This window comes from Dendropsophus ebraccatus, chromosome 2 (genome assembly GCF_027789765.1).
Source record: "Dendropsophus ebraccatus isolate aDenEbr1 chromosome 2, aDenEbr1.pat, whole genome shotgun sequence".
Lineage (NCBI taxonomy): Eukaryota > Metazoa > Chordata > Amphibia > Anura > Hylidae > Dendropsophus > Dendropsophus ebraccatus.
Window position 1 is genome coordinate 204799105 of NC_091455.1, and position 24207 is coordinate 204823311.

Below are 24207 nucleotides of genomic sequence, written 5' to 3' on the forward strand. Positions count from 1 at the left end.
CATGGTTAGGTTGTTACGCTGCCATGATGATCCTTTTTAATAGGCTGTGTTATGGGATGGCTATGATCTTAGCTGCATTGTCTACTGGAGTGGTGGGATGCTACTGCTTCTTCCTCTATGCTTTACACTGCTGCCGCACTTCTACTGCTAGGTTGCTGTGAGAAGGCACAAGCTTGGCAAGAAGGCAATGTATGGAGAGCAAGGATAGAAAGATCATCCCTGCCTCTGTTGGGTTAAAATAGACTATTATGGAGGATCGGGGTTGTCACTACATGGCGGTATTCCAACTGCAGTTATTGTGTAATGGCTCGGCAGTAGGAAATAATTACTTGGGAGTAACCTGAAATCCATCACACACTCCATTTACCCAGAGACTTGGCTCTTCCCCTTCAATGGCTTAAATTATCCACATTGCATTATATAATTATACAGTGATAATCTACATGTTCATGTCACAGGCGGCAAAAGTCGTATTAAACCTGGATCCAGCATTGTTTCCTGTAGCATCTGCAGCCATACAAAGACCTGCTGCCTGTCACTGATCAGTAAGGATCTTACACAGGGTCTTCCATGACTTGCTATAAGAGCATTCAATGCTATAACTGACAGGTGTCAATCTCGCAGCCCTCCAGCTGTTGCAGAACTACAATTCCCATCATGCCTGGACAGCCAAAGCTAAAGCTTTGGCTGTCCAGGCATGATGGGAATTGTGGTTTTACAACAGCTGTAGGGCTGAAGGTTCCCCATCCCTGCTCTTAACCCATTCCAGTGCCATTCAGGAGTGTGGGAAAGCTGGGGGTGTTGTAAAGCTGACAGTAATCTGAGATGACCTCCTCCATGGCTGCACTTTTTATGCTCCGTTCCTGAAAGGTTTGTGGTTTGCAGCCGGGACGTTTCCTACTTGGGCGAGAAGAAGTGTGACGGTATTCATAGAAGCGTTATGTGTATGAGAGTAAATAGCAACAAGTTGTAGCATGGCCCTCTCCTCTACCTTGAAAGCTGCTGAATGAGCCAACCGCAGCCGCCGGTGTTTGAGGCCGCGTCCCGGGCGCGTTACACCTCCGGTCAGCTGCTGTCTCTCTTCTTTCCCACGTGTCCATTAACTGAGTCAGCAATCTTTTCACCCCCTGGGGGCTCATCTTATTACAATATGTGAAATAGGGCTGGGCGGTATACCGCAAAAATACCGATACCGTCACTGGCGTCGGTTAACCGACCTCAACTGAGCCAGGACGGTATCTGCGGTATTTTTGTGTTTCCAAAAGAGCTTCTGCACGCAGTCGCGGCCCGGCGTGAGCGCTGCACGTTATGTGCAGGGACGCCGGAATCAGAGCGGGAGGTGGAGGAGCAGCAGGGCCCAGGTGAGAATGCCCGCCCCCGGCACCCGTCCAGTGTGAGCGCCCGCCCTCCCCCTGTCCCGTCCGGCGTCCCTGCACACACAGGACATTAACGTGCAGCGCTCGCCGGGAGGGGGAGTTGGGGGAGCGACACCAGTCCTGTCCGAGCGCCCTTCTCCTCCGGCCGGCGAGCGCTGCACGTTAATGTCCTGTGTGTGCAGGGACGCCGGTGTGCGCGCGGGAAGTGGAGGAGCAGCAGGGTCCAGGGGAGAATGTTCCTGAGTGATCCTGTCCTGTCCGGCGTCCCTGCACACACAGGACATTAACATGTGCAGCGCTCGCCGGCCGGAGGAGAAGGGCGCTCGGACAGGACTGGTGCCGCTCCCCCAACTCCCCCTCCCGGCGAGCGCTGCACATTAATGTCATGTGTGTGCAGGGACGCCGGTCAGATCTCAAGGTGGAGGAGCATATGCATGCAGCTCCCTGTGTACCCAGCCACCCCTGCCCGCCCCCCTGTGTACCCAGCCACCCCTGCCCGCCCCCCTGTGTACCCAGCCACCCCTGCCCGCCCCCCTGTGTACCCAGCCACCCCTGCCCGCCCCCCTGTGTACCCAGCCACCCCTGCCCGCCCCCCTGTGTACCCAGCCACCCCTGCCCGCCCCCCTGTGTACCCAGCCACCCCTGCCCGCCCCCCTGTGTACCCAGCCACCCCTGCCCGCCCCCCTGTGTACCCAGCCACCCCTGCCCGCCCCCCTGTGTACCCAGCCACCCCTGCCCGCCCCCCTGTGTACCCAGCCACCCCTGCCCGCCCCCCTGTGTACCCAGCCACCCCTGCCCGCCCCCCTGTGTACCCAGCCACCCCTGCCCGCCCCCCTGTGTACCCAGCCACCCCTGCCCGCCCCCCTGTGTACCCAGCCACCCCTGCCCGCCCCCCCTGTGTACCCAGCCACCCCTGCCCGCCCCCCTGTGTACCCAGCCACCCCTGCCCGCCCCCCTGTGTACCCAGCCACCCCTGCCCGCCCCCCTGTGTACCCAGCCACCCCTGCCCGCCCCCCTGTGTACCCAGCCACCCCTGCCCGCCCCCCTGTGTACCCAGCCACCCCTGCCCGCCCCCCTGTGTACCCAGCCACCCCTGCCCGCCCCCCTGTGTACCCAGCCACCCCTGCCCGCCCCCCTGTGTACCCAGCCACCCCTGCCCGCCCCCCTGTGTACCCAGCCACCCCTGCCCGCCCCCCTGTGTACCCAGCCACCCCTGCCCGCCCCCCTGTGTACCCAGCCACCCCTGCCCGCCCCCCTGTGTACCCAGCCACCCCTGCCCGCCCCCCTGTGTACCCAGCCACCCCTGCCCGCCCCCCTGTGTACCCAGCCACCCCTGCCCGCCCCCCTGTGTACCCAGCCACCCCTGCCCGCCCCCCTGTGTACCCAGCCACCCCTGCCCGCCCCCCTGTGTACCCAGCCACCCCTGCCCGCCCCCCTGTGTACCCAGCCACCCCTGCCCGCCCCCCTGTGTACCCAGCCACCCCTGCCCGCCCCCCTGTGTACCCAGCCACCCCTGCCCGCCCCCCTGTGTACCCAGCCACCCCTGCCCGCCCCCCTGTGTACCCAGCCACCCCTGCCCGCCCCCCTGTGTACCCAGCCACCCCTGCCCGCCCCCCTGTGTACCCAGCCACCCCTGCCCGCCCCCCTGTGTACCCAGCCACCCCTGCCCGCCCCCCTGTGTACCCAGCCACCCCTGCCCGCCCCCCTGTGTACCCAGCCACCCCTGCCCGCCCCCCTGTGTACCCAGCCACCCCTGCCCGCCCCCCTGTGTACCCAGCCACCCCTGCCCGCCCCCCTGTGTACCCAGCCACCCCTGCCCGCCCCCCTGTGTACCCAGCCACCCCTGCCCCCCCCCCTGTGTACCCAGCCACCCCTGCCCGCCCCCCTGTGTACCCAGCCACCCCTGCCCGCCCCCCTGTGTACCCAGCCACCCCTGCCCCCCCCCCTGTGTACCCAGCCACCCCTGCCCGCCCCCCTGTGTACCCAGCCACCCCTGCCCGCCCCCCTGTGTACCCAGCCACCCCTGCCCGCCCCCCCTGTGTACCCAGCCACCCCTGCCCGCCCCCCCTGTGTACCCAGCCACCCCTGCCCGCCCCCCTGTGTACCCAGCCACCCCTGCCCGCCCCCCTGTGTACCCAGCCACCCCTGCCCGCCCCCCCTGTGTACCCAGCCACCCCTGCCCGCCCCCCTGTGTACCCAGCCACCCCTGCCCGCCCCCCTGTGTACCCAGCCACCCCTGCCCGCCCCCCTGTGTACCCAGCCACCCCTGCCCGCCCCCCTGTGTACCCAGCCACCCCTGCCCGCCCCCCTGTGTACCCAGCCACCCCTGCCCGCCCCCCTGTGTACCCAGCCACCCCTGCCCGCCCCCCTGTGTACCCAGCCACCCCTGCCCGCCCCCCTGTGTACCCAGCCACCCCTGCCCGCCCCCCTGTGTACCCAGCCACCCCTGCCCGCCCCCCTGTGTACCCAGCCACCCCTGCCCGCCCCCCTGTGTACCCAGCCACCCCTGCCCGCCCCCCTGTGTACCCAGCCACCCCTGCCCGCCCCCCTGTGTACCCAGCCACCCCTGCCCGCCCCCCTGTGTACCCAGCCACCCCTGCCCGCCCCCCTGTGTACCCATCTACCCTTGCCGGACCCCCTGTGTACCCATCCACCCTTGCCGGACCCCCTGTGTACCCATCCACCCCTGCTGCCCCACTGTGTACCCATCCACCCCTGCTGCCCCACTGTGTACCCATCCACCCCTGCCGGCCCCCCTGTGTACCCATCCACCCCTGCTGCCCCACTGTGTACCCATCCACCCCTGCTGCCCCACTGTGTACCCATCCACCCCTGCCGGCCCCCCTGTGTACCCATCCACCCCTGCTGCCCCACTGTGTACCCATCCACCCCTGCCGGCCCCCCTGTGTACCCATCCACCTCTGCCCGCTCCCCTGTGTACCCATACACCCCTGCCCGCCCCCCCCCGTACACCCCTGCCCACCTCCCCGTAGAGAAGATAGATAGATAGGAGATAGATAGATAGATAGATAGATAGATAGATAGATAGATAGATAGATAGATAGATAGATAGGAGATAGATAGATAGATAGATAGATAGGAGATAGATAGATAGGAGATAGATAGATAGGAGATATAGGAGATAGATAGATAGGAGATATAGGAGATAGATAGATAGAAGATAGGAGATAGATAGATAGAAGATAGGAGATAGATGATAGATAGATAGATAGATAGATAGGAAATAGATGATAGATAGATAGATAGATAGATAGATAGATAGATAGATAGATAGATAGATAGATAGAGAATAGATAGAATAGATAAAGCAGCAAGAGTCCGCAGCACACTAGCATGTAGTGAAGAGTGGTTCATTCCATCAAATAAGGTGCAGGATACGACGTTTCAATTCACTCCAGAATCATTTTCAAGCATGCTTATCTCTTCACTATATGCTGGTGTGCTGCGGACTCTTGCTGCTTTGTATTTTGGGACCCCCTGCCAAAGGCCTTTCTGTGTTCAGCACCCTCTACTTCAGCCTTGGATGTGCGTCTGTCACGAACGATAGATCGATATCTTTACAGCGTGTCAGTGCAGTGCCATCTACAGCCCCCTATAATGTACGTCCCTATACTGTCACCTGTATATACTATATATATACCCATCATACATACTGTATATACCCATCATATATACTCTGGGTACCTATAGTACATAGCTATATACCTGTATATACACGTCCTGTAGTGTGCACATAGCTGTATACCTGTATATACACGTCCTGTAGTGTGCACATAGCTGTATACCTGTATATACATGTCCTGTAGTGTGTACCTAGCTTGGGTTGCTGCTCATTGAGTTACTGTACTTTTTTTAACTTTATTGAAACAAACTATCCCCAGTTTGGCACGGCCGAGTGGGTGTGGCCTGTAAAAGGGGTGTGGCTTACTAAGGGGGCGTGTCATAGTTATCGTCCAATTATCGTTACCGCAGCTACATATGCGATAAACCGCGATATTGATTTAGGCCAATATCGCCCAGCCCTAATGTGAAATACCATAACCCAGGGGAGCGATGCAGATTATATACATAAGTGTATGTGTTTTTTATTTGTAGTCTGAGAGGCATCTCCTTCCTCAGCAGAGGCCCTAGTTTCTGTGTTCTCTCCATGCTTTACACTGCAGCGCTGCTTGGTAAGGCTGTGTATATGCCCCTACTTGGAGAATTGATTTCTATTATGACAGGATCATTGTATACTATGAACTATATCCGGGGGGTTTAGCTGAAAAAGAGCGGAAAAAGAGAAGTCTCAAATCTTCTGCAAAGGGTTTTTCCTGGAAAAGCTTTACTACAAGGAAAAAAGAAAGCATGCCGATACTGACAGTGTGGTAAAATGGCACTTTGGTGCATTGGGGCCTATGGTTTAGGGTGTACGCAAAGAGCCCTCCAGGTACAGACTCGAAACATGTTAAAGAAGTCCAGCGAAAATTTTTATTAAACCATTGTATTGCCCCCCAAAAGTTATACAAATCGCCAGTATACACTTATTACAGGAAATGCTGTTAAAGTGCTTTTTTTGCCCTACACTTACTACTGCATCAAGGCTTCACTTCCTGGATAACATGGTGATGTCTTTTCCTGGATAACATGGTGATGTCGCGCCCCCACCTCCCAGAGCTGTGCGGGCTGTGGCTGCTGGAGAGGATGATGGCAGGGGGACACAGGGCACTGGAGGGACAGGGGACACTGAGCATCCGCCTACCATCATCCTCTCCAGCAGCCACAGCCCACACAGCTCTGGGAGTCGGGGCGCGACATCACCATGTTATCCAGGAAGTGACATCACCATGTTATCCAGGAAGTGAAGCCTTGATGTAGTAGTAAGTGCAGGGAAAAAGCGCTTTATAAGCATTTCCTGTAATAAGTGTATATTGGTGATTTGTATAACTTTTGGGGGGCAATACTATACTTTAATAAAAAAATTTGCCGTACTTCTCCTTTAAAAAACAAAAAAAAAAAAACTTTGACCAGAGCCTTATTTTACTGCTGCTGTTAGTTTTCAGACGAGAGTGATTTGGATACAGGTTCTAGCCCAACCAAAGGTCTATTGATCCGAAGTGATAGCATAGAGTTGTATGATGTAGTTCTGACAAGCAAAACTAAACGCTTTTGTATTTATCCATATTATGCTCATCTTTAATCTGTTTAAGGGTACCCTTTAGTGTATTTGATGCAGTGAAATGCATGTGAATGTACCTTAAGGGCCTTTTACATGGTAAGGGGCCAGGAGGGTTTGCCAGAAACTGCTCAGCTGATCGTGTCTTTAGAGTGGGCTTTAAAATGTATTCTTCTGTATTATGGGATATTGATAAAGGCAGAGTGACAGCACTGATATTCATATATCTGTGCTGTCTGTTTCCAGATCACACATCTGTACTTACTTACCTAGCTGCTGCTGTAATCCGGAATCATGTTCTCAGTCTTTACTGTCCAGCCTCTGTATCTTCAGACTGCTGCCTGCTCCAAAATGATTGACAGCCGGAGGAGGCGGGCCCTAAGTCTGAGCCTGTTTGCTGGTGCCTGTGGCTGAAAAATAGTGTCATGTAAATGGACCATTAAAGGCCACCATACACTTTAAACAGGGGGGTCGGCTGTCAGTCTAGCGTGTATGAGGCCATCCTAAACAACCACTGATGTTAATGGTGATAGGGGTCAGGTGTGATGGACCCCTTTGTTCAGAGAGCACTCTTGCTGTGGCTTACCCCTTCCCATAGACAACACATGAACGCTCGGTCCTTGATTATTGAAGGTATTTTTGACCCTTTTAGAGTGAATGCTTGTGCAGAAATTTGTTGCTGAGACTTGTGGTTCATCTCTGCGAGGAGAATAAGTTCTTTATAGGGTTTTATTGCCATTCACTGAGAGCAAGCAGAGGCTAAAGGAAATCTTTTTGCTAGAGAGTGAAACTCTGGTGACCGAGGTCTGGAGCGGCGCTTTTCTTTCCTTATCTTGCACCTGCCTATAGATTGGATGGAGCAGACTACTCCCCGTCATCCATCATCCTGTGTATGGTTATGTCACGTGTCACTTATATAATCCCACCCCTATTATTCTGCCCTTCTCTCAAATTCCTTGCATTTCTGTGCTGTGGGATGGACAGAGATTGCAGTGTGGGAAGGTGGAAGGCCTGTACGCTGAGAAGCCCGACCGGCCTGCCAGTAAGCAAGCGCAGGACCTGAGGAGGCGCCTTATAGGACCCTGTGGTGTGATATCCCTGTTGTCGCTGCTGTTTATTTGCTTTTTCCTGTTCACATGGTCATGCGGCTCCTAGGTCGGGTTAACACCTAGTTTTCCAGCATGTGTTTTGCAGGGCGTCATTATTCGGCTCCGCTCTATCCTCGGGAATGCCTGTCTGTTTAGCCCCGTCGGATTGGACAGGTTGGTGTATGAGACGGCGGTAAGAAATGTGCTCCGTGCTGTCAAACTATGCAGCAGGTTACCATTCCTCGCATAGCTTCTCTGCCATGTGAACATAGTCTTAGTGGTGATGTCATATATCCAGGCATTCCTCTGGAGCTCAAGTCAACTTAAACATTTATTTATTTTTTTTTTTACCTGTATAGTTTTGTTTGATTAACCCTTTCTCACTAACTAGGTGATGTTAGTGCTGTCACTGCTGTTGTTGAGCCTCCTACATGGTGCAAACTTCTCAATCACTGCTATTCGGGCGGGTGGGTTTTGGTTGCCAGCAGTATGCACGTATATTTTTCTACCTTCTCTATAGTCCTTGTACTGATACTGTAGCGAGCTGTAAACTCTCCTCACACTCCTTGTTTCATCAGTTGATGTGTTTGACTGCTCGCTACAATGTATCAGTGTGAGGATCAGGTGCCTGCTCGCTATAATGTATCAGTGTGAGGACTATTTTTATTTAATAAAAAAAAAAAAAGTTTTGTTGAGTGTTTACAGGTTTTATAATTAACAAAACAAGCTAATTCAATAAAATTTTATTTAAAAAACAAACAAACCTGTCTTCACACTGATACATTGTAGCGAGCAGGCACCTGGTCCTCACACTGATACATTGTAGTAAGTGAGCCCTTGGTCCTCACCAATACATTGTAACGAGCGGGCACTAGATCCTCACACTGAGGCCTAATTCACACATCCGTTGTTCTGTCCGCGATTGCGGTCAGAACATGAAACCAATGTTATCCTATGGCCTCGTTCACACGTCCGTATGTGTATACGGGGCCGCGATCCGTGCCGCAAAAAACGGACATGTTGTAATGCAGACAGTTTTCTTGCGGCACGGATCGCTGGGGTAATGTGTGAAGCACGGAGCACTACGGATGCACATACGGTAGTGCGGTCCGCGAATGTGGCCTGATACATTGTAGTGAGCGGGCACCTGGTCCTCACACTGATACATTGTAGTAAGTGAGCACTTGGTCCTCACCAATACATTGTAAAAAGCGGGCACTAGGTCCTCACACTGATACATAATAGTGAGCGGGCACTTGGTCCTCACACTGATACATAATAGTGAGCGGGCACTTGGTCCTCACACTGATACATAATAGTGAGCGGGCACTTGGTCCTCACACTGATACATAATAGTGAGCGGGCACTTGGTCCTCACCAATACATTGTAAAAAGCGGGCACTAAGTCCTCACACTGATACATAATAGTGAGCGGGCACTTGGTCCTCACACTGATACATAATAGTGAGCGGGCACTTGGTCCTCACACTGATACATAATAGTGAGCGGGCACTTGGTCCTCACACTGATACATAATAGTGAGCGGGCACTTGGTCCTCACACTGATACATAATAGTGAGCGGGCACTTGGTCCTCACACTGATACATAATAGTGAGCGGGCACTTGGTCCTCACACTGATACATAATAGTGAGCGGGCACTTGGTCCTCACACTGATACATAATAGTGAGCGGGCACTTGGTCCTCACACCACTACATTGTAGTGAGTGGGCACATGGTCCTCACGCCAATTCATTGTAGCGAGCGGGCACTTGGTCCTCACCAATACATTGTAGCAAGCGGGTACGTGGTCCTCACGCTGATACATTGTAGCGAGCAGTCAGGCGAGGTCTGTGGTGCTGATGATGTAACCGGCTCCCAGAAGATTGTCTATGCCAGGTGCTATTGTATTTCAGCAGCTATGAGGAGGAGCGTGGGCGACAATTGGGGCAACTTGGTGATCGCTGTGATAAAGCTTAACTGGGGCAGCATTACACTGCGGTCATTTGGCTGCAGGACTTCTGTGTTGTCCAAAGTCGCCGTTCAGTTCAGGCATAAAAAGGTTATTGTGAAGTCAACCCCATCTTGATCCTAAGCTAGGTGATCTCTGTGCTTATTGCTTCTTATGCCCGGCTATTTGTCTTGTCTGCTGCAAGGAAAATATAGCATTGCATGTTGAATGTGCAGAGTCAGAGTAGAAGCCTCATAAGTGGTCCCTTACAGGGACATATGGACAATCTCTTTAAAAAAGTTCTCCAGGCAACTTGTAACTTTCCCAGGTGCCCCTGTTTTGTTGTCCTGGTTCCACCTCATATCGCAGAGACTTGGGGGTTTTGTAGGTTTCTATGCAGAGTTGTGGAGCTGAGGCGGATGAGCCGATGTGTGCACTGGATGAAGTCACTGGGATTGTGCAATGCTGAAACTATTTCTCAAACAAAAGCCGTCTGACTGCCGAGTCTAGGGCCGCTCAGTAAGTGACGGCCGAGCAGAGAGGCGGCTTTTGTTGAGTGTTTATAGGAAATGCTACTTCATCAATACTATGGAAACTGTCTGTGCAAAAGATGTCATTCACTATGCCGGCCCGAGCGGCTGCATTCAGCCCACAGATGAGGCCTGCAAGTCTATGACTTCATGCATCGCTTTAACAAACAAGGACATTGTTTAAAGGAGAACTCTATCTGTTAGAAATATTTCTATCTATCTTCTCCATATATATGCAAGGCTAAAGTCAGAGGGGACTGAGATAAGGAAAGACCTCTCATGTGTAATGGCTGGAGGGTCATCTGTTGCCTTAAGGGTTCATGTGCGACTGTCTGGTGCTTCCTGCAAACTAGGGATGGGGAACCTTCGGCCCTTCAGCTGTTGCAAAACTACAATTCCCTTAATGCCTGGGAAGTCGAAGCTTACGCTTCGGCTGTCCAGGCATTAAGGGAATTGTAGTTTTGCAACAGCTTTAAGGCCGAAGGTTCCACATCCCTGCTTTAAACCCATTCTGGTAAGTAAGGGCCATGCTTAGGACTAGACACTGTCATGTTCCCTTCTGTGGGAGTTGCTGCTCATAAGCTGGAAAGCTGTGTGGCCCCTCTAAATAAAGCAGAGCCCACTCTGTGTATTACTGAACTGTATGAACACAAATATTATTTTCTTGCCTAAATTTGGAGCAGATCCTATCGGAGGAAAGCAGGAAAAACCTCCCATTGGGATTGTGACCTGTCATCATGGAGGGCTATCACCTGACCTGCCCTTTGGCATAGTTGGGTGGGTCTCCCTATGGAAGCTGTAATTGCATTTTATTGGTTAGGATTTTGTGGACGACTTGAGGATTTATCTATGGGGAATTGCTTTGTTTCTATGGCTGGCTTTGTTGTGTGTGATCGTCCAGGTACTATATGCACCTAAGTAACCTGCCTTTCTCTTCACTTTGCAGGAAATCTGTAGGAGGGTGAACACAAGGACACCTGCGGAGAAGGTACAGTGCCTACCTGTATGAGATGTATATGCATTTCACACATGTACATGTTATAGAGAGCAGCGAAAAATCTCAGAGCAAGATCTGTGCCTCTTCTTTAGTGTTTACTTCCATCCTCAGGATACCTGATGATGCTGCAGCACCTTAAAGGCCAACTCCCACGAAAAATTTTTTTGGCTTATTTAACACACACTGCAAAGTTATATAACTTTGAAATGTGCTTAAATAACCGGTCTGGCCCCCTTCCCCCACCCCGACAGAGCCGGGGGGCAGGCCAGGTCTTCTTGCTCCTCGGCGTGTTCATGGAAAGTGAATGGCTGTAGCGCATCACATGGCTTTCAGGTTGCTCAGCCCTGATTGGCTGAGCCTGCTGGAAGCCATGTGATGCGCTCCAGCCAATGAAAAGGCTGCCGGTGCGCAAGCGCACTGGCAACCTTTTCTCTCCCATGGACCCGGAAGTGAGAGATCGCAGGACGGCTGCAAGAGGTGACGGAGACGTAGGCGAATCGAGTGGCGATCGTCACCAGAGGGATGGTGAGTATGGTGTCTGTTTTTTTTTTTTTTTCCGGGTCCCGTGGGAGTTGTCCTTTTAAGCTTTTACTACTATACCTGTGGTGATGCAGGTAAACACTGAAGAAGCTGCTGCCCCTTAAAAGAAATAGAAAAAAGCTGGCTTGTGTCACTGTGAGGCATCAGACCTTGGCTAGTTTATTTATTACTTATCATGAGGGTGGGCCATCAGTTTTTACCAAGCTGCATAACACCTATAGGCTATGTTCACACAACATATGGACAACTGCCGTTGTTTGGCGCTCAAAAACAACAGTCGTTGTATTGAGTGTCAAACAGCGTCTTTTGTTGCATTAAAATCAATGCAAAACGGCCGGAAGTAATTGACGCGTCAATTATTTCAACGGTCCGTGGCAAGCAACGACCGCTTAATACTTTGTGTGAGCAACGGCCGTTGTTTGCATTAAGTTTAGTGCAATGCGTTTCAGTATGAAGTGAACGGTTGTTGTTTTAGGGTACCTTCACATATACCGGATTTGCAGCAGATTTCACACTGCGAGTTTGCAGAGAAATCTGCTGCGAATCAGTGTAGCGTGAAGTTAAATGGGGTTACATACCCGCAGCAGATTTTTAATTCCGCTGCGAGTATGTAACCCGGCCTCCACCACATGCATAAACACAAAGGAACTTTTCACGCTAATAAATACCGTGGTGTTCTAATTGATGATGCTGAGACTGGAAAAGCCGCTGTCTTGTTTGGCTTCCTTTCTGTCCAGTGGCTCCACAGCACCTAGATAGAACAAACTCAATTATTTCTTGCATCAAGTTTCACCTGTAATTCTTTTTGTGATCCGGGAGGTTCAGGACTAGCAGAACTATAAGCTCCATCCTGACAAAGTGCTGTTCTACATTGAAATCTGGATACTTGTGCAGAAGAGTAATTGTTCTGCTTCTCTCCTGCTGTTACTTGTACCTGATTTCACTGGAGTTCTTGCCTTTTTATTTATAAAGTTACATCCTGTATTATACTCCAGAGCTGCACTTACTATTCTGCTGGTGGGGTCACTGTGTACATACATTACTGATCCTGAGTTACTTCCTGTATTATACTCCAGAGCTGCAGTCACTATTCTGCTGGTAAGGTCACTGCTGGTAATTGCATCTCTCTCGGTTAAGCTGTCAGGGCTGTGAGGTAACAAGCTTGCTGACTGTTTTCTCTAGTATAATAGAATAGGGAGTCGGTGTTACCTGGCCCTGTGCGGCTCCTCTCTCTTAGGCAGTTGGTGTTACCTGGCCCTGTGCGGCTTCTCTCTCTCTGGGAGTCTGTGTTACCTGGCCCTGGACGGCTACTCTCTTAGGCAGTCAGTGTTACCTTGCCCTATGCGGCTCCTCTCTCTTAGGCAGTCGGTGTTACCTGGCCCCATGCTGCTTCTCTCTCTTAGGCAGTCGGTGTTACCTGGCCCCATGCTGCTTCTCTCTTAGGCAGTCGGTGTTACCTGGCGCTGTGTAGCTCCTCTCTCTCTCTCTCTCTCTCTCTCTCTCTCTCTCAGGGAGTCTGTGTTACCTTGCCCTATGCGGCTCCTCTCTCTTAGGCAGTCAGTGTTACCTGGCCCCATGTGGCTCCTCTCTCTGACCTGTACACAGACTCTGCTCCTCTGACTCACTCGCTGGCCTCCAGCCATAATCTGCATGACAAACCATTTTAGGAAGCCGGGCTTTCCTCTTTGGAAGTGATTTGTTTCTTATTTAGCAGGAAATGGCTTTGACTCTGTGGAGTAATTTGTCGAGGTTGCTGTAAGGTCCTCTGAGCCATCGAGAATTGTGTGAAAGCGAGTCTTCGAGGGCTTGTCCTGTCTTGTATACTGAAAAATCTGAAACTTTGCTTTCATTTATTTTTTCCAGATTTTAAAATCCTGCATAGCTCTAGTGCTTCTCACAGCTGAGGGGCTGCTACAGTTGCATCCAGTCTAGACCATACTCCATATGTATAGTGTGGAGATGAAGCCTGCTTTTAGCTCTGCTTGTGATGTATTTGGAGGACATTGGCACGGGAACAGCTGCTGGTATATTCTGTGTGTGACATTAATCCTGAATCATCCCCATGTGCTCGGAGCTCTCGTCAGCCTCGTCCGGCATTTGTTCACCTCCTTGTTTTTGCCAAGGACCAGGTCTGATGTGTCATTGTTGGCCCCAGGGTCCTCAGGAAAGCTTGGAAACGATTGTAGCTCCTGACGCTCCAGCCGCTGCCCATTCTGTGGTGTCTGTGTATCCATGCAACCCCTGGCTTACTACTGATCCATTGCTGGACTGTTACATTATATCTACCACTCTGCTGATCAGTGGTTAGCCGAAGATTGACATGTCGGCAATCCACAGTATAGTTGTTAAATATCTAATCAAAGAAGAAGGGAGAACGCTTGCTGCGATTACTGGGGGATTTGGAGCCTATTCCCAGAACTGTTGTAGTAGGAGGGTGGTGTGGGTGCAGGATGCAGAATATTAACTGCTACAGGATGGGGGCGCTGTTGAGTTGTTAGTGGGAAATACTGCAAGTAGTTTGAGTCCTACAAGGCCACCAGGCTTCTGCATTCTCGGTTGTATTTGTTGGACTTTATACCAATGGCATACCGCTCCCGATTCTGTTGGTTGAACGGACGTTGTTAGTTGAACGTGTATGAACACTTAGGGGGACATTTATTAAGTCCGATGTTTTTTGCGTCTGGCTTAATAATGTCCCTGCAGCTCTGACAGTACGCAGATTTATGTAGAGGCGCACTGCCTCTACATAAATCCTGAGCGCACGTAGGCTTCCTTATTTTACCATGCGCAAAATCATAAATTCAGACGACCTAGAGTCCGCACCCCTCAGGCGCACGTGGCGTAAACTGAGCTGATGCGAAGATTTTATTCGCAATGTAGTCTTTTGCGAATAAATTCATTTGCATCTGCCCGTTTTACACCCAAAAATTTAACTTTTTACGTTAATAGATTTTATAAATTTGCCCCCCCCCCCCTTTTGTATCTTTAGTTTTATCTTTGGAAGCAGGTAGAAGTTTATCTATAGTAGTATATGTACTGTAGCATGGCACGTGAGGGGAAACCAGTGGGATTGTGATTGCAGCTCTGGAGGCGGCTGCACTATGACATATTGTTATAGCTGTTAGGGCTTGCGTCACATTGTCTTGCATTGCTTCTGCAGTCACCTGTGTGCACTATAAACATCGGGGGGTCCAGGAGGATATTGGCTCTGCACCTCCCCTACTCCGGATCCATGATTTTAGCTTGGATTGCAGCGCCTCAGATCCAGCCTCAGCCGGTGCCGCGATTACACGCTGAACCTGTATATCCATCCTCCAGGCGCTGAATATATTAAACATTCCTCCTGTCCCTGCAGAAGCTGCTCGGTCCTCGTCTTCTCTTCACTGTGGTGTTTCATCAGGTTTTGAGGCAGCTGGAAGCCAGACTTGCTGGGATAAGGAATGGCGGCCATATTCATATTTATATGGCTTTTCACATTCAGTGGGGCAAATCCACATGTGGCAATAGCAGAAGCAGAGTGTCCCGGGATCAGATTTCAATTTGATCTGGAATCCATGCAAACACCCTGTGACTGTTCAGCTTTTTTAATGGAGATTTTTGCATTTTATGTTTTTACACTGGTTAAATTCGCAGCACAAAACTTAACCTTGATACTGCAGATTATAATATTTGTGCACGCAAAATGTCCAAAGCACATAGGTGAGAGCGGCTAAAACGACATCGACTGTGCTACGACTGTATTCACAGTAGATCCGCAACATGCAAACTTATCCATAGACTAAGGGTCCGATTTAATAGTGTGAACGATCACCGACCTGCAAGATCGTCACTTGTTTTCCGGAGTCTATTACACGGTTCGATTCTCGTTTAGCCAGAGCTGCGAAGACGTAGCTGAAGCTGCCGCAGTCCGTGATTGGTTGAGTAGCCTGTCAGTTCAGAGACTGCTTTGAAGCTACAGCGGTGGCTCTGCGAAGTGAGCAGAGGGCAGTAGAACACCGAGGTGTGGAGAGGTAATGTATACACAATTGCCAGCCGTCACTATTACGTGTAGTGATGCGCAGTTGTTGGTCGACTATTTTAGTTGAGACCCAAAAGACACATTTAGCTGATTGTTGTCTTTATAACAGAGTGATGATCTGCTGATTCAGCCCAATATCGCACCGTGTAATAAGGCCTTAAGTGACCGTCCTGCGATGGTTTCCCCCACGGCACATTGTGCAGCAGACTAGTGTTACCCTGTGTTATCGCTTCCCTATAAGAGACCTGCTGTCAGACCTGCATCCTACAATTTTTGGGCCGGATCTTCCAGCTTGCATTTGAGAAGAGCTTAGTTATCCCATGGCTCCCCCCCCCGTTCTCTGGACATGACCTAACGTAAGGGAGTGTCCCTAACACCTGTTTGCCAGTGCTGGAAACTATTTGTTGTGGATGTTACGGACGAAATCTGCCCACCGGACTGTAGCTGCTGTTACAGGAGGCACAAAGACTCCACAGCAGTGTCCTGCAGAGCTTCAAATCCCATAATGCCCTGACAACTGAATGGATTGTATGAGTGCTGTAGAAGGTGTATGTGCACACTACGGAATCCTGATGGAAATTCCGTCATGGATTCTGCAGCTCACACCTGCTCGTGGACACTGGCGGGCACACGCGTCTCTGCCCGTGCCATAGACTCCATTCTATGGTCAGACGGACTGGGCTTTTTTTTTTGGACAGTGGAATCCACCCGTGGATAGAATAGAGACTACGGCACGGGCATAGACTGGTGCGGGTGCAAGCTGCAGAATCTGCAACAGATTTTCTGCCAGGATTACTTAGGGCCCTATTCCACCGGACTATTATCGTTTGCATAATCATTAACGATCTCCAACGACCGCTATTCTGAAAGATCTGAAAACGTTCACTCATTTCCACGGAACGATAATCGTTACTTATGATCGTAATTGCGATCGTTTCTTCTTCGCTATTTATTCGCTATTGCGTTCGTATCTATTGCAAACGACCGAACAATGTCCTATTCAATGCGAACGATTTGCGAAGGAGCAACGATAAAAATAGGTCCAGGTCTTCTAAAGCGATCAACGATTTCTTGTTCGGTCGTTAATCATTAACTGCCTTTCAACCGAACGATTATCGTTTAGATACGACCGAACGATTTAGCGATAATCTGAGCGATAATCTGAACGATAATCGTCCGGTGGAATAGGGCCCTTACTGTGCACATACCCTTACACTTCAGGTCTGCAGTAGGCAGTGACCCCACCTTGGTTGTCTGTACAAACTGCTGCACTGTCCCTTTCTATGCTTTACACTGCAGATCCGCTCATACTGGTCAGTTTATGTGGAGTTCGGCTAAAGGGGTTTATCAGGATTAGAAAAAATGGCTGCTTTTTACTGAGACCCCTTATTTGGAGGGTTACTCCGGCAGAAATCTTTTTCTTTAAAATAAATTGGTTATATAGAATTGTAATTAAATATTTAAAAATCTCCAGTCTTCCCGTACTTATCAGCTGCTGTCTGTCCTGCAGGAAGTGGTGTATTCTCTCCATTCTGACACAGGGCTCTCTGCTGCCACCTCTGTCCATGTCAGGAACTGTCCAGAGCAGGAGAGGTTTTCTATGGGGATTTGCTGCTGCTCTGGGCAGTTCTCGACGTGGACAGAGGTGGCAGCAGAAAGCACTGTGTCAGACTGGAAAGAATACACCACTTCCTGCAGGACATACAGCAGCTGATAAGTACTGGAAGACGAGATTTTTAAATAGATGTAAATTACAAATTTGTATAACTTTCTGAAACCAGTTAATTTTTCAGGCGTATGCCTTTTAATGTTGCAGGACACCCATTGTATGAGCCAGTAGGGGTGTCTTGAGTATGTGCACACATTGATAAGACTTGTGTAAATGATGTGCAGACGTTTATGTGACTTGTGTATATGGTCAGCGGTTCGTGCAGTACAGTGTATATAGCATTTATGTAGCTGTATACCAGAACTCTAGTGTTTGTGTTATGATCTGATAGGAAATAGATTGTGGGGGCAGGTGGGGAGCGCTGCCCCCGTCCCCTCTCCCCTCTTCCTCCATTATTATATTGTGCCATATAACTGCAGCTGATGTTATGTGAGCGGAGGAAGCTGCTGTACAATGGATGTTTAGCAGGTTTTCACTCCCTGCTTTTGTTCAGTTTCCTTCTTCAGAGGGTCCAGGTTATCAGGGTACTTATTACGCTCTTCATTACAGTGTTTGGCATGGCTGATCTCTGCTGCCACCTAGTGTCTCATAGGTCTGTACTGTCTTAAGACTTCCGGGGACTCTTGATTCGCTGTATCACAGCTTTTCTTCCAGTGTGATGCTATGACATTTGTCTTGCTGTTTAGATTTCCCTTAGGGTCCTATTACACGGAGCGTTTTTTTTTTTTTTTTTAAACGACTAACTGTAAACAATCGCAAACGAGATTTGTTTATCGTTAACCTGAAATCGTTCACCATGTTACACAGAACAATGGTCATTAGTTACGGTCATTACTATGATCTCTTACTCCATCTGATCCCGGCAAAACAATGAACAATGTGCAATTACACTGAACGATTAGTGAACAAATGTGGAATAACAGTGAACGTTTAATGATAATTTTAAATTCCGATCTAAATCAACAATTGACATACGAACGATTTTTCGATTGCAATTACACAGAACGATTATCGTTTAAATTTGAACGATATAACCTTTTTTTGCATGATCGTCCCGTGTAATAGGGCCCTTATACCGGGGTTACAAACTGAGGCCCTTTAGCTGTTGAAAAAACTACAATTCCCATCATGCCTGGACAGCCAAAGCTTTGGCTGTTCAGACATGATGGAAATTGTAGTTTTGCAACAGCTGGAGGGCCTGAGTTTAACACTTGTGCCTTAGACTGTATACAATGCAGTAGATAACAAATGTATCCGCTCCTCCCTCCCAACCTGTGGCTCTTAGCTGCTGTTTGACTACGACTCCCATCATGACAGACAGCATTTAGCTAGTCCCTTTGATCTTGGATTTGTCGGCCTTTGCCGTCCTCATCAGATCCGTATCTTGTGTCCTCGGCCGCCGTCCTATAGTATCCAGCCGGGTATCTGCGTGTTTTTCTATCCACTCGTCATAAAACGCTCTTCCTCCTCCCATAATCCCCTCTAAGAAGCTTATAGCCAAGTTATTTTGGAGTCTGCGGAGGGCAAGGGGATGTTGGAGGTAAAACAATGGACGGCCGACGATCACTTCATGCTGATGCTCCCTCAGTGTCCAGGTCCTTGTCCTCCTAGTGGTTTACAGCTACATGCTGGGACTTGTAGTTTCACAATGTCTAAGAGCCATAGGCTACAGATTCGATTGAATGGGATGTTTGTGTGTAAATATTTTTTTTTTTTTTTTTATTCCGTGAGCTTTTGGAATCCACAGTCATGTGCATTGGTCTGTAGATTATAGTAAATATGGTCCCAAACTGTAGACAGCAGATTACTATAGTGTGCAGTGGGCCATAAGCCCACAGAGGATTGTTCAGACTGGAAATAATTGTATCAAACCCTCAGCTAAGGCTGCATTCACACGTTCCGGGAAGTTGTCCGTGCTCACGGATCCGTGCGCACGGACAATTGTACAGCCCATTGCTTTCTATTGGGCTATTCAGATGTTCCGTGTTTTCACAGATCCGTGATCCGTTCCGTTAAAAAATAGGACATGTCATTACTCGGAACGGATGCACTGAGGATTCCCCATAGAAATCAATGAGATCCGTGTTTTTCACAGATGTACACGGATGTGACATCCGTGTTCATCCGTGAAAAACATGGGTGTGATGTAATCAATGTAATTTAAAATGCTTTAACACAGATCCATGAAAAAAACGGACACTGATACCAAACGGATGCAAAACGAATGAAAAACGGACTGTTTTGCACGGATCATGGAGGATGCTGCCGGACCACAATCACGGACCAGGAAAACACTGAACGTGTAAATGCAGCCTAAGAGATGTATATGACAGCGTAACATCTGCTTGCTGTCAGTGAATAGGCTTGGAAATTGTGCTTTAAGGCTTTATGCACACGTTCAGTATTTTCAAGTCTGTAGATTCCTTCCGCTATCCATCCGTACAATCCGCCAAAAATTACAGATTTGGGCATACGTAGTGCATCTTTATTTCTGTAGATCCTCCACCCCCCCCCCCCCCCCCCTTTCTTTCAACATGTCAATTATAATTCATCCGTATTTTTTTTTCTTTTTTTTTTTCTTACGGAAATACGGGATGCCAAACAGGTTACAATCTGTAAAAAATAGCAGATCCCATTGATTTCTGAGAGGATCCGTAAAAAAAATCTGGCACGTCCTTTTTCAGCATTGGTTTGCGTCCTTGTAATCTACTGATCGTGTGAATAGCCCAATAGACAACAACGTGCAATAACTCGACGTGTGAATAAGACCTCATCCGTACCCTTCTGTACTGTACGGCACAGTGACGCCCATCAGTCCGTATGTTCCAATCTATAAATCCTGACTGCATGTGAACCCGATGTAAGAGATTTAGGGCGGACACAGATTTTAATGGAAGGAGTTGCTGTGTTTTTGTACTTGGGTTTGGATTTGGTCAAAAATAATGAGCAATATACAATGTGTGAATCCAGTCCTGTACAGCTGTCACTGGGATGGCTCAGAACTCTGGTTTTTAACTCCTTAAATGCATCAGTCAATGCTGACCATTACGGGGGCTCCATCTGTCATCCTTCCCTTGACGGAAAGGCTGATGCCTTTTGATGACCACCAGGGCCTAGTGAAGCCTCCTGGCTGCTCTCCTTGTACATTGGTTGGTTTGGCTGATGCCTGGTGTGAGTGTCCAACTTCAGTTACGCCTTATCCGTCGTTCCTCATTCACAACCTCTGACTTTATGGTGTCTCGTGTTCTGAGGCTGAGACTCATCCCGGACTTTGACTTCATCGATAGGTGACAATCCTTCTGTAGCAAGTATATCATTAACACCTTTCCACCTCCGTAACTTATATCGAGGGCGGATTATTTCATCTGCCTTCCAAGAACTTTTTTCCCCTAGTGGGGGGCTTTGGTTTTTTTGCATGGTGCATTGTAACCATCATTAGGACCATTCTGGGCTCTGTGTGACTTTCCGATTACATTTGTTCTGTTTTGCCTAGGAGATAACGTGAGCGAAAACTGCCGCTCTGGTATTGTATAAATTGTATTTATTTAAAGCAAATGAGAACTATGATTTTTTTTATTTTTTTTTTGATACCCAATTGGCGCAGATCCCAGTACTGCGGTCCTTGCGCACCAGCCCAGCTCTATGCACTGGAGTCAGACCCAGCATGATGGCAATTGTAGTTTTGCATCGGCTCGGGGGTCGCAGCTTGCCCATTCCTGCACTAGTGTGCAAAGTTGGGGTCATTACATCATTGCGCATTTATCCATTCATGTATGACGTCATAGCCTCACCAGGACCGCCCCATCCTGTCTGAGATCTGTGACTTCTCGCCTCGGTTTTGAGGTGACATTTTTAGCTGCTGGTTATTGCTGAGCTTGTCACAATCTCCTCGGGATTAGTGCCTGGCCTGTGTATTACCGGGGCTCTTCACCGCAGCTGCTGCAGCCCGGGGATTTATGGCTATATTTGTGTCAGCGAAGCTTAATCCTCTCCCGGAAGATATCAGCATTTTATGTCGACATTAACTGCAAATCCAGAAGAGTCTTCTGTATATTTTTTTTTTTTTTTTTTTACTTTTCATGTTTCATCATAAAATTGCCTTCTGTCAGGGCTGCTTCTGGAAAACCAGCAAAAGTTGAATTCTATATCGTCTCAGGGCAGATCACCCAAGTTTCACAGAGTTTAGAAAAGCAAATCTGCCAGGTTGCCATAAGTCTGCGATAAGCATGTTGCCATTCAGAAGTCTAGGAGAGCTGGGACAGCCAGGAGCTTTGTTAGTTCTTTCTAACCTTGACCATTCTCCAAACACTACACATTATACATGCGATGCAGATATCTATAGCTGCTTGTTATATACGCTCTCTTCTCAGTTAACCTCTTCATTTTTCCAGACCCAGACGTAGAAAATGGCAGACCTGGAACTTGTGGACGCCCTGACTGATTCCCCACCAGAGATTGAGCCAGAGATCAAGCGGGACTTTATCAGCTCGCTGGAGGCGGAGCCTTATGATGATGTCATCGGGGAGAAATTCGATAAAACTGACTATGTTCCACTGTTGGATGACGACGAAGCCAATGGATCTGCCAAGAAACAGCCAGCTGAAGGTAATTTGGCCTTGTAATATAAAAATACATCCTCTGATATACTCCAGAGCTGCGCTCACTATTCTGCTGGTGAGGTCACTGTGTATATACATTACATTACTTATCCTGTACTGATCCTCAGTTACATCCTGTATTATACTCCAGAGCTGCACTCACTATTCTGCTGGTGGGGTCACTGTGTACATTACATTATTGATCCTGAGTTACATTCTGTATTATACTCCAGAGCTGCACTCACTATTCTGCTGGTGGGGTCACTGTGTACATTACAGTATTGATCCTGAGTTACATCCTGTATTATACTCCAGAGCTGCACTCACTATTCTGCTGGTGAGGTCACTGTGTACATACATTACATTACTGATCCTGAGTTACATCCTGTATTATACTACAGAGCTGCACTCACTATTCTGCTGCTGGGGTCACTGTGTACATACATTACTGATCCTGAGTTAAATCCTGTATTATATTCCAGAGCCGCACTCACTATTCTGCTGGTGGGGTCACTGTGTACATTACATTATTGATCCTGAGTTACATCCTGTATTATACTCCAGAGCTGCACTCACTATTCTGCTGGTGAGGTCACTGTGTACATGCATTACATTACTGATCCTGAGTTACATCCTGTATTATACTACAGAGCTGCACTCACTATTCTGCTGGTGAGGTCACTGTGTACATGCATTACATTACTGATCCTGAGTTACATCCTGTATTATACTACAGAGCTGCACTCACTATTCTGCTGCTGGGGTCACTGTGTACATACATTACTGATCCTGAGTTAAATCCTGTATTATATTCCAGAGCCGCACTCACTATTCTGCTGGTGGGGTCACTGTGTAACATTGTACATTTTCTCCTGCAGGTAGTCATCCCTCAGTGCTGGAGAATGGTGAACACAATACAGGAGATGTCAGTGCTTCAGGTATTACATCTTTTATCTACTTGCCACCCCCCCCCCCCCCCCATGTACCTATTGTTGTTGGTTACATCTATAAAGCACATTGTTACTCTCTTCTCCCCATGTTTTCCTGATGACTGAATGTATCCAGTTGGCCGGAGGGATGTCTGCTCTCATTTGTCACCATCTTACAGCATTTACTATTCCAGGCCTTTGTTGGCCATTTTAGATTCTTTACATTGCAGGCTACATATAGATAACAGCAGAAATAGGGTTATATTATAGCTTTGCTTTATTTTACAAAACAATAGAAAATGTCTGCAACTCCCTTAAAGGGGTTGTCCAGACTTAGAAAAACATGGCCTTTTTTTTTTTCCTTTTCTTCTTCCAGAAAGTTTGGGTGTTGGTTTTGTAAATCTGTTCCATTGAAATGAATGGAGCTGAACTGCAATATCACACACAACCTGGAGACTAGAGTGTTGCTGTTTCTGGAAGAAAACAGCCTTTAAGGAAAGTTACCCATAATACACCCGCCATAGTTGACTGTCGCCCCACACCTCAGCTGGATTCTGTTTTGCTTGGTGAATGAGTCTATTGCTCAGGATTGTGGATTGTGGATCTGGCCAGGTATGAAGGATTACGTGTTCTGTATAATCCAGGTCATGTTGATAGACGCCTCACGTGCAGTTGTTTACCTTGGATTTGCTGTAGCCGCCTGGAGGTACAGACACGTGTCTGCGGAGTCTTTTGTACCCTGTGTATTAGTCACCGTGTTTCCTCTACACCAGAATCCATCATCTCTCACCTTTTGGCTATTGATGTTGGGTTCTGATTCACAGGTAACAGTTCATCACTGATGTCTGAGCCATTGGGTGATCCTGATGGTTTGTAGTTCAAGAGAAACCACCACAAACCTGCTTACATTTTATTAGTGACCTATAAACATCACACTAGTTTCCCGGGGATCCTTGTCAGCAGCCACAAGCTTTTATTATGGTGGTGAAAGGCCTCAGAAATTCCCATGAATTGAGTCTAAAGGTTCTCTATGAGCAGTCACTATGGGGGTTGGGCACAGAACCCGCTCAGCTTGGATTTCATTGGTGACCAGTGTTGTGGTACTAGGTATCTGTGGGAGTGTAGGGTGTTTGTAATGCAAAAATGTAAGACATTCTGACTAGACTGATATAAGATTCTAAACCGCATGTGATTTGTCCCTACTTGGTTGTCAGATGCAGAACTTGTAAATGGGCTGGGACTGGGGATGGACGCGTCTTGTATGCAATGCATGGGGTAACAGGTTTGTAACGTGCTGGGGACCCCTCAGTTTCTGAACTTGTATATACTTCATTG

General features: G+C 48.8%; 1 protein-coding gene across 7 annotated transcripts in view; it reads left to right on the forward strand.

The window, feature by feature from the left end:
* LOC138783921 (microtubule-associated protein futsch-like) overlaps nt 1–24207 on the forward strand; it is an 88833-nt gene that overhangs the window by 11792 nt on the left and 52834 nt on the right. For 6 of the 7 annotated variants that reach the window (XM_069959243.1, XM_069959246.1, XM_069959247.1 and 3 more), the window contains exons 2-4: nt 11068–11109; nt 21737–21950; nt 22822–22881. In XM_069959243.1, coding sequence (XP_069815344.1) covers nt 21752–21950; nt 22822–22881 — 259 coding nt within the window. In that variant the 5' untranslated portion in view covers nt 11068–11109; nt 21737–21751. Of the gene's footprint in view, nt 1–7736; nt 7834–11067; nt 11110–21736; nt 21951–22821; nt 22882–24207 lie in introns of those variants that run through there. The other variant, XM_069959244.1, reaches the window with a different exon arrangement.